Source organism: Oryzias latipes, chromosome 13 (assembly GCF_053564925.1).
Source record: "Oryzias latipes strain Hd-rR chromosome 13, Olatipes_Hd-rR_3.1".
Lineage (NCBI taxonomy): Eukaryota > Metazoa > Chordata > Actinopteri > Beloniformes > Adrianichthyidae > Oryzias > Oryzias latipes.
The window spans coordinates 31,677,746-31,688,270 of record NC_136249.1 but is presented as its reverse complement, the minus strand read 5'-3'; the positions used below and the strand labels follow the sequence as shown (position 1 = coordinate 31,688,270).

General features: G+C 41.0%; 2 protein-coding genes across 12 annotated transcripts in view; one reads left to right on the top strand and one right to left on the bottom strand.

Moving 5' to 3' along the window:
* Positions 1-418: 418 nt before the first annotated feature.
* On the top strand, positions 419-9,183 carry dcun1d5 (DCN1, defective in cullin neddylation 1, domain containing 5 (S. cerevisiae)). 9 transcript variants are annotated; one of them, XM_011482264.4, is made up of 10 exons: positions 419-719; positions 3,164-3,221; positions 3,359-3,401; positions 3,762-3,858; positions 4,191-4,356; positions 4,481-4,572; positions 4,653-4,761; positions 5,443-5,547; positions 7,252-7,354; positions 8,851-9,183. In XM_011482264.4, exons 4-10 carry the CDS (start codon positions 3,794-3,796, stop codon positions 8,907-8,909), a joined length of 699 nt encoding a protein of 232 aa, XP_011480566.1. In that variant the 5' UTR covers positions 419-719; positions 3,164-3,221; positions 3,359-3,401; positions 3,762-3,793; the 3' UTR covers positions 8,910-9,183. The 9 variants fall into 9 exon arrangements, with proteins under 9 accessions (XP_011480566.1, XP_011480568.1, XP_078786300.1 ...); XM_011482266.4 differs by having other exon boundaries at positions 435-719; positions 7,255-7,354; XM_078930174.1 differs by lacking the exon at positions 8,851-9,183 and adding an exon at positions 8,548-8,726 and having other exon boundaries at positions 435-719; positions 7,255-7,452.
* Positions 9,123-10,525, bottom strand: part of LOC101165906 (uncharacterized) — a 5,577-nt gene continuing 4,174 nt past the window's right edge. For all 3 annotated transcript variants that reach the window (XM_078930170.1, XM_011482269.3, XM_078930169.1), the window contains one exon: positions 9,123-10,477. In XM_078930170.1, coding sequence (XP_078786296.1) covers positions 9,676-10,477 — 802 coding nt within the window. In that variant the 3' untranslated portion in view covers positions 9,123-9,675. The remainder of the gene's footprint in view (positions 10,478-10,525) is intronic.

The window sequence follows — 10,525 nt, the reverse complement described above, 5'->3', positions numbered from 1 at the left end:
CAGTTTTGTACATTCATACGTCAACGTAAAACCTCAGTGGGGCACCACAAATCCTCCAAAACACAATCTTGACAACATATTGGACATAGTAGTAGTCCCCAGTGTCCCCCAGATATGGTCTCAGGGTAAAATAATCTGCTTCCTATTAAATACAGAAACTGTTTTATATGAAAAGTGTAAATAAAATGTGTGAGTAGTTTTCTCTAAGTCTTGCTAGTGACAGACATGATAATAAAAATTAATAACAGATACTCTGATATTCAGAGATGAGTGGATCTCTGATACTAAATACATACACAATCCCTGGTTTAGAATTGAGTAAAAAAAAACTCAACCAATTGAAATCAGTTTAATTTTTCAGTCATGTCAGGTCTCCAATAAATCAGTGAAAAGGGTCTGGGCCCCTTTAAGATTTATTGCACGTTCCAACTTGTTTCTTGTAGGGGAACGTCTTTTGTTTTTGTTCAAAGCGCTTACTTTTTTTACATAATTTTTTAAAATATATTTTCTGCTCTTATCTTAGTGTATTTTGTTTTTACACGTGTCATTTGATAAAGATGAACTGATTTAGTTTTATTTCAAACCAGTAAGTATTTATTTCGCAGTACACCCCTGCAACAAAATGGTACTGCCCACTCCCACAGAAACGCCGGGATACCGGCTAAAGAAGAAACCTATTAGAAGCAGGTGGAATCTGTGTCATACGAGACCTGAGCAACGTAAGTGTTTAAAATTGGTTCAATGATTTCATTTAATGACTCATTGGTTTTTAACGTAGACCTCTTTTTTATATTTAATCAATCATACGATTATATTGTGTAAATGTACGACACATCAGTTAATAAAATAGCCGACTATAGTGTAGAGTAGCACCGAGGAGCCGTTAGCCTTAGCTACCAAACAAAAGAAGTCTGTTGAGACCCAGATTTGATTATTTGTCATACGTTGGGGACACCAACAAACGTCTGTCTGTCTCGTAGTTGTTTTTTAATGACTTTTTAGTCGAAAAAACTCACTTGTTGCTGGTAAACTTGATTTTTTTCATTCCCCCGTGTTGAGGTTAGACGCGAAGCTAATGTTAGCTAAGCTACGACAGCAGTAGGGTGCTGTACGCTGCAGTATTGAATCTAAGCATTTCGGTCTTCAGCCCCTACTAGGAGTTTTGTATTGTCTTTATTATGAACACAAAAAAATTGCAAAATTTGTACTTTCAGCGTGACCTCTGTGCTTGTATTTAGGGGGGGGGGGGGGGGAATGCCAAATCAAATGAATAGTGACGCAGTTTCTTTTAAGGTTAGCGTTTTAACGGTTAACGTATGAAATTCGAAAGGAAGTTCATTCTTCAACAGTTTGGATCATATTTGGTTGAGACGTGTGTGTGCGTATATGTGTGCGCGTACATGTATGTGTATGTGTTGTACTGGACGCCATGAATCCAAATGTCCACATGTTCCAGTTTGAGGGGCCAGTCTGTCACCCTGCTCCAAAGGCTTTTAGGGAGTAAATCATGGCAGAAACATTGGTGTGAAAATCCAATGTCACGCTGTGATTTGCTTGTTCTAACGTGTAACGACAATAAGGTATTCCGATTATGACCTGCAGACATGAAACTGGTAATCACAGCTGTAAAGTCAATATTTGAACCAACCGATGTCACAGTAAAAGACTTTGACTTATTTTTAACCCAATAGGAGCCTTGTATGACTTCTATATCTGGATTACATGTCAAGTGATGACATGTTACTTGAACAAAAACAAAATGAAAAAGGAGTTTTCGGATCATTGTGACCTGTGGCTGGGGTTTAAATACACATGTGGTGTTGTGAGTGTACATACTGTAAATACATAGGAGGTTTTTGTTCTTTAAGGGACCGGCTGACTTAAGCCTCTGTATGATTGACCTTTTCCTCAATCCTTTTATAAAATGTAACTGTCAATATTCTTTCTGTTTTGCTGGTATTTTGTGAAATTTGACACTAATGTTAACTTTCAACTGCAGTAAGGCAGATATCTAAAAATAAATGTTGTTTAGTTACGTTATAGAGCATGCTTTTTACATTATTTAATATCTTTGAATCTATTTGAAAGACCAGATTTTAAAAACAGAATGACTATATGGTACTTTGTGAATTGATGGTTTAGCTTTTTTTTTTTCTTTTTGAAGATACAAAGCTCTTGGAGTCTTATTTTTAGGGTTATGGTATGGTTCAGTGCTTTTCTCTGTTTGATATTTAAAGACTTACCCTGATGAGAATTGGGGTTTTGGTGATTTTAACATGCTCTTGTGGCATTCATTCTCCTATTATGAAAGTGAAGCTCAAAGTTGCATTTCTGAGTATTTATTTTTAGTCAAATTGTTGTCGTTCGTGAAACCTTGGTTCAGTTCCGGGCTGCTCCCTATTCCCTTCTCTGCTCCTGTGCTGGTCCCAAGCCTGGTGGGATTGAGAGGGTTGCGTCAGGAAGGGCATCCGGCGTAAAACATTGCCAAGTTAACCATGCGATTCATCCTCCAGGGAGGGTTGTTTCGCTGTGGCGACCCCTGATGGGAGAAGCCGACAGTGAAAGAAGAAGTTGTGAATCAGGAGAAGACAAAAAAAAACTGTTTGAAAATATCTTTTGTGGCGTAGAAAGCTCCATCCTGATGCATCCACGTATAGATGTTCAGATCGTCAGACGTCTTTGTTTTTCTCGTTCGAGCTGAGATCTGGCTCAAAACTGTCTGTCTGGGTAGCTTCAATATTTTTTGCCTTTTTTGTTTCACCTGTAATGTTGGGCTGTTTGTGTGAAGGGCTGTAAACTACCTCAATATAATGTAAACAGAAAGCTCTCAGCAATAGGGGGAGCGGGGTTGCTCCGTGCCTACAGTCCTGCCCACAACTAAGAAGGGAATTTCTAATGAACTCCTGCCGCTCATAGAAACTATGAACTTGAAAACAACGGAGGTTAATTGATTTTGGCTAAAAATTGCATAATCATAATTCAAAGAACACTATGAACGCTTTGACAATAGATCAAAAGATAATTGAACCCTTTAGATTTAGCACAAATTTAACACAAATAAAGCGTTTTAAGGCAGCCTCTTTTCATTCTGCTAGTTTTAAGTTGCAATAAAGCTTGCAGTTTTATAGTTCCAGCTAACAGTTGCTGTTTGTGTGATTTTTAGAAACGACTTAAGCAGTCTGGCAGATCTCGGGGCAGTTTCAGAAAAACTGGACAAGCTAGTGAGTCCTGCTAACAGTTTTTGTATTGATTTGAAACAACACAGTACATCTTTTACAATTTGTCGTTATAACAAAGATGAGGCATGTTTTGTGTATTTCTGTCATACTTTCTTTTTTTGTTGTTGTTGTTGTTGCAGCATCTTTTAGATTTGAATGGACAAGACAGCCAGAATTTTGCAGGTAAGAAAATCAACCTGCAAAAATTAAGCTTGTGAGCTTGTCTTTAATGTAAAACAAGAGTCGCCACTATAGCATTTGCGAGCAGTGCAGTGATATTTGTTGTATTGTTTTCATGTTTGGTACGTTGGTCAGAGCAACTTTATATTTGAATGTCAGAAATAATTTTTTTTACTGGCACTGACATAGCTATGTGGGGAAACACAGCTTATATTTTTAATTTCAACCTTTACTATCAGCAACTAACTACTTACTTCCTAAAATATTGGATGTTAGTGACTTTTTTTTGTAAGTATGTGAAAAAAGGATCAATATCTGTCTTGTGTGGTAACTTGAGACTCTTTTTCTGTCTCTTTTCTGAAGCCCAGCTAGTAAAATCCAATAAAAGTTCCATAATGCCTGTGAAGAAGAGGAAGCTGCCGGACTCGGATGATCAGAAGCACAAGTGTAAAATTGCAAGGTGAACTATGAAGAATCTACTTGGTTCTAAGCGTGTCTTAGTTAAAAATGTCTTCTTGGACAATAATTTTTCATATTTAAAACAAGAAATATTAGCTAGTTTATAGGCCGTTTGCACCACTATTTATCACCTTTTCATACATTTATAAGTCTTTAGGGTTGTAGTTTGGTTCAAATGAAAAGTACCGGTATTACGTTATTGTTTTTGGTAAATATGTGTGACAAACCATTGACATTGTTCTTTGTTCACTGAGTTCCTGAACAAATAATCAGCTGTTGCTGTTCAGACGTTTAGAGGTTGGGATGAAAACCTTTTTTCTTCTTCTTCTTCAGTTTTACTCGACCACAGATCCGCGGCGTGAAGCCAATCAGCACCGAAGCCCTGTTTTCCAGTAAGAGATGCTTGGCCTGGTTCCACAATTACGCCGGCCCCGACAAGGTGTTTGGTCCTGAGGCCATGGAGAGGTTTTGTGAGGACATCGGCGTGGAACCAGAGAATGTAAGTCTACCTCTGTTTATGATGTGCAAATCATTTCCAAGCTTTTGGCATTTGAATTTGGGTAAAGAGGAACAGGAAGCGGTGATTTTTGTGCACAGAGTGAACGGACTTTGCTTTCTTTCAGATTATCATGTTAGTTTTAGCTTGGCATCTAGAAGCAGCAAATATGGGATACTTCACAAAAGACGAGTGGCTTCGAGGAATGACTATATTACAGTAAGATTTTTTTTCTTGTCTCTGTTGTTTGGTTTCAAATGGGCTTTCAGTTGAAATGTTGCTTTTTCTTCTCTCCTCAGATGTGACTGCACAGACAGATTACGAAGCAAACTGGATTACCTGCGTAGTGAGCTCAACGATCCTGTAGCCTTCAGAAGTATTTACAGATATGCCTTTGACTTTTCCAGGGTGAGCTTCATTCTATCCTGTTGTTCAAACTTTGAGCCCTCAGTATCAATATTTTTGTTATGTCTATGCAATTTTTAAAAATAATTTTAGGCATTTGTTTATCTTTACCGGGTGCCTTTTAATATGAACCAGACAAACTAATCGTCACAGGATCTGAAACCCAAAGAAAGAACAGGCTGTAGGTTCATGATCAGCAGTTATTTTTTTATCAAACCTTTTCCTTTTTCTTGTAGAAAAATACACACAAGTTGTTTACTGTGAAACTGTCAGTTGTCATGCTGGCAAGTGAGGAACACAAAACCCCCAGATGAGTTTAGTTTACACCGTTTTTTTCTTTAATTCTTTATATTCCAGGAAGTCTTTTTTTTTTTAAACAGTAGTAAGCACATAGAACTTGCACAAGCCACAACAAAGAAGTCTATTTTTAATGACTGTTTCCTACCCAAAGAAATTGTTTAATAAACACAGATTTTCGGAGTCAAATAGAATATGTGATTGCTTCCATCGATTATATATTTATCCATGCTGAGTTAGTGAGGGGCTCCGGAGGAAGCCAACGTCTTGTAATTGCTTTTTTTGTGACTGATGTCAAAACTGTAAATAAATATTTGTATATTGTATTTGTTGATGGATACATGAACAGTGCTTGTTTGTTGAGACTGTACCTGTGTGTCCCATCAGGACAAGAATCAGAGGAGTTTGGACATGGACACTGCCAAATCGATGCTGGCTTTGCTGCTGGAGAGACGATGGCCTCTTTTCCCCATTTTCCAACAGTTCCTGGAGGTAAATGATTATTTTTGGTTGAATGATTGATGCCACAGATGAATGCAGTGCAGTTTAATGTGTCGGCCTTAAAGAGGCTAAACTTCATTTCTGTGAAGGCATCTGCTAACTGAGATTCTTCTTTAGCCTCTCATCGTTATGCTGTAGACCATTTATGCTGCAGGATTTCTTTGAAGTGCGTCCACACTGCTTTGTTTTAGACTCATGAAAAGAGGTCCTTCTGTTATCCCTGAAAATCTCCTGTGACTTTGAAAATGTCAGAATAGAATGTAGATGAGACTATGATGTGTTCTGGTTCTCTAAAGCAGAGTTTTTCCACCTTTTTTGAGCCATGGTACACTTTTTTTCCTTGACAAAATTCTCGCGGCACACCAGCAACCAAAAATAAAAACAAAGAGAAACTGGCGTCTGTATTTATCCACAGTCCCTCCACGATCTCACATGCATTTGTAATATTTGAGTCACAAATACGTTTGTTTTTTATAAAAGTTGTAATACCTTTTAATAACCATTTTAATGAAATTAGTTGAAAATTTGCCCAGGAAGTTGTTTTTTTTCCCTCCAATTTATTAAAATGCAATTTCATTAATGTAAACCTCACAAATGCCAAATAAAATGACATTTTTTTCTAAACAATCATTTATTTTTAAATAGGCCTTCCGTTAACAAATTGAAGTGTTATTTTTTTGTGTAACTCAGAAATGTAACTTGAACAAATCTGGTGTATTTACTTGCGGCTGATGGCGCTGTGGCGACCCCTGATGGGAAAAGCCAAAAGAGAAACATTTAATCTTAACTTCAAGTTTATCCAAAAGTGATTGAAGTCTGAAATGGAAGTTGTCCTTTAAGCGAACATTATTAGAAAGCAGCTATTTTTTTTTTATTTATAAAGATGATTTGGACCAAAAAACGCTGGAATCTCTGACTTTAATTCTTTTGTTCTCCAACAAAAACCTTAAAGGAGAAATAAACTGTTCTGCTGCTTTTATCCCGACGTTTTGTAAACTGTTGGAACAGACGTTTGCGTTTGTTGAACTTCGTGACGGTTAACAGCAGCGCAGTAACACACCATCACATTAACCCAATGCATCATGGGAGTTGTAGTGAATTCGGTGGTGCTGATGCCGGACAGAGTATGAGCTTCTTTATTTTATTTACTTCTTACAGGGTCCCGTGGGAATTCTGGATCCCACACTAGGGTTGCAGGGGTGAAACATACGGCCCTTTAGCCCCGGTTCTGCACACACGTGTGGCGCGGATTGCCCCCCCCCCCCCCCCCCTGTCCCCTCTTTCCGCATCATTGGTCCATTCACATCGAACCTGATTCGTTTATCAAATTTGCGTCCTTTCACCTTGTTTAACCCGCGACGTTTGTACAAAAGTGTTTTTCTAAACCCAACACTCCTGCATGTGGGCGGAGCTACTGTTAAAAAAACTTCTCACCTTCTTTATGAAAGACACAGAAGACGTCTTTATGTTGAAGAGCTCCACAAAGCTGTCACTGTGAAGCATGAACATTTTTTTGATTAACACACAGCTGATATTCTGCTGATGATAAATGTTTTATATCAGTGAAAATGAGCACTTTCTAGTGTTCCGTGAGCGACGGTCAGCTGTGTCGCGGCACACGGGTTGAAAAACGTTGTTCTAAAGACTCTGCTTCTTCTTTTCTGCTCCGTCCATCCACCCACCCACCACCCTCAGCAGTCAAAGTACAAGGGGTTAAATAAGGACCAGTGGTATAATGTTCTGGAGTTCAGCAAGACCATCAACACAGACCTCAGTAACTACGATGAAGACGGAGCGTGTGAGTGTTCCTACTGTCATCACCACGACACGCCATCATACCAAACACAACAAAGACATTTAAAAGGAAAAAGACGCTTTCATTGTCCTAGTGGGACACTTTGGCTACGTTCACACTGCAGGGCTTAATGCTCAATTCGGATTTTTTGAAAAAATCCGAATTGTTTGCTAGACCGTTCACATTTCCAAGTAAATCCGAACTTTTGTGATCTCCAGTGTGACCGTGACACGACCCAAACGAGACCCGCATGCGCAGAAGCCAGAAGAATACTCAACGGTGAACGACGTCACTCGTTTGCGGAGCCAACGTTAACAATGGATGTCAACAACAGTGTTGTCAAAAGCGGAGCTCTTTTTGTAATATTAAATTTATTTTCACAAAGGAGCAGCACAATTACAATCTTCTCATTTTAAGAAGGCATTGGAGTCGGGATCGTCTGTACCCACTGTAGTGGAAGAGGAATGTGTATGTGCTGGGGCCGCGCGCCCGCGTGTGTGCAAGCGCGTGCCGCGATAGAGAATAGGGGGGGGCAGTGTGGGCGCGCATTCATGTTGTGTGTTACGGATGACGGTAATAAAAGAAGGTTTCCCCCAGAATAAATGCTATGGACTCTTTATTAACCCGTTCTGGAGAATCTAAGGATCAGAACAGGGAGGAGGAGGAGGGGGATTGCCTGGGTCCCCCGCGCTTCTGAGCACGGTCAAAGGGGAGAAAGAAAAAAAAGTTATCGCGGTAAAGGTTCAACACCACGCTCTGCCATTTATCTGGAATTTTTTTCAAAAACCGCCCAGTTGCGATCAGAGCCCTGGAGTTTGGCCTGAAAAGAGCGATCAGCCCAAATATTAATCCAATCGGTGACCTCTCTTCCCTTCTACTGACTGATCTCAGCAGCATCGTCCACCATGGTTGATGTTTACGTTCTCGTTCCCGCCTACTTCAACGCAAAATGATGACGTTTGTTGCGTGTCGATGACGTACAGTTCGGAATCAAGTCGCCTGGCCGGTCAGACGGCGGTCGCAATTGAAAAGATCGGCTACAATTCGGAATCAGGCCGGCAAACCCACGGGGCCTGGGTCGCATTTGAAAAGATCGGATCTGTGTCATTCAGACTGTCATGAAAAGATCGGAATTGGGCCGCTTAGGGGCAAAAAATTCGGAATTGGGTCGTTTCAGCCTGCAGTGTGAACGTAGCCTTTGCCTCATATTACTTTTTTGTCTGGTACTGATATTTCCATCTATGCATTTTTTTTATCCTTTTAATTTTTTTTCATATTTGACTTTTCCATTGATTGCATCTTGATACTTGATAGAGATCTTGTGACAATTTACGTTCCCCCACTGTACCATCAATAAAAATATCATTTTATTTCATCTACTCTCATCTCATTTGGTCTATTAGTCTCATCCTAAAATCTTTAGGCCTTTTAAACGACATCTTTCTAAACTCTCGTGTGTTTTTTTTTGAAAACGCTGACGTTCAAATCTGCTCTTCCAGGGCCGGTGCTGCTAGATGAGTTTGTGGAATGGCAGAAGACTCGGCCGGCGTCGTCGTGAACAGCCGAACTGAAAAACAGAGGGAGAAAGGGGAAAGCACAGCAGAGGGATGTCCGTCTCTCAAACGCATCCGTGTGAACATGAACTGCAGATCCATTCCCGTAGAAGCTTCTCACATCCTGTCCAAACTCGTGTGCAACGTTGCCGGATGTCTCAAATGCCTTTTCTCCAATGTGAAATAGTATTAATATAAAAAAAAAAGACAGACAGTTCTTTAATGCACCAGTTTGTGTATTGTTTATAAATGTTTTCATAGTGATTAAAAGAGGGGAAAGTACCACAGAGTGTTTGGTGGCTTTATTTGAAACAAAATGTGGAACTTATCGGACACGTGCTTCAAAGCTGTTGATGTGGTGGAAATGTCCTTCTGGGATTTAATGAGGGCTGCTCCTGATGCACTGAAGTCGCTGGGATTATCCCTCCGTGTCAGTCAGGGAACTTTTATTGAAGAAAAGAAGCAGCCCCCCCCCCCCCCCCCCCATATTAGATCATTAGAAATCCCCGCCGATTTGTGGGCGGGGCTGTTGGTGCGGAAGTAACCCTGCACTGATATCCCAGCAGGCTTTTGTTTTCACACTAAACATTTTACTTTTACCTTCAGGAACAAATGCCAACCTTTTTTGTTGCTAATGTTTCAGATCTCATTTAACTTTAGGCAAGGCACGTTTGTTTGTGTAGCACAATGCGTGCACAAAGTGTTTATTACATAAAGTGCAAAAGTAATCCCATTACGGGGAGTATTTCAGGAACAGGACAGTTCTCTCCGTCAGATGTCCATTTGGAGACGTGGCGTGTCTTCGCTGTGGTGCAGCGGTCCGACCGACGCCGCAGCCATGATGGCGTTGAGGCGCGTTAGAGACAGAGAGCGTTGTTTGGGCCTGGGGGCGGGGCCTGCGTCATCACATGTGCTGTCTGGAAGGTGGCCGTACCTTTGGCCGCTGTCATCATATTGGTACAAACGGATGACGCGGCGGCGAGCAGACGCCTCTTCTGTCGTCTCCTCATTTTTCCCGCTGCTTTCATCTTCTGATGCTGTGCAGGAGCGCTCCGACTCTCCACCCGCTTTGGTCTCCTCGCCTTTGTGTGCGCTGTCCTCCCCCCATCTGTCATGTGCAGCATCATCTGACACCTCCTCTCCTGGACCTCCATCCATCTCCTCCTGGCTCTGTCCATCACTGACCTCCTCTTGCTCATCCGCTCCACTTATGCTCCCACCATCTTCTGATGGGCAGGACCCAGCAAGATCTTCCTCCTCGTCATCATTCTCCTCTATTTCCTCCACACTTCTTTCTGCCCTCTTGTTCTTCACATTAATGTCGTCACACCCCTCTAAGTAAGTAGCGCCTGCCTTCTCCTGGTCCATATGGCGCTGGAAGCTTCTTCGAGGTTTGGCAGGAGGAGGAGGCGAGTTTGTTGAAGAGGTGGTTTGGTCCATGTCAGGGTTTGCAGAGCCGCCGTCTGCCTCATCTTCACACGTGGGCGGGATGGTTGACATGTCGAGATGTGAGTCGTCTCTGCTGTGTCTTTTCCTGCATGAACCCAGTCTCCCTGATGCTGCCTGTAAGCACCTGAGATTTAAAAAAAAAACAGTTCGAATTAGTATATTTTATCGTCTT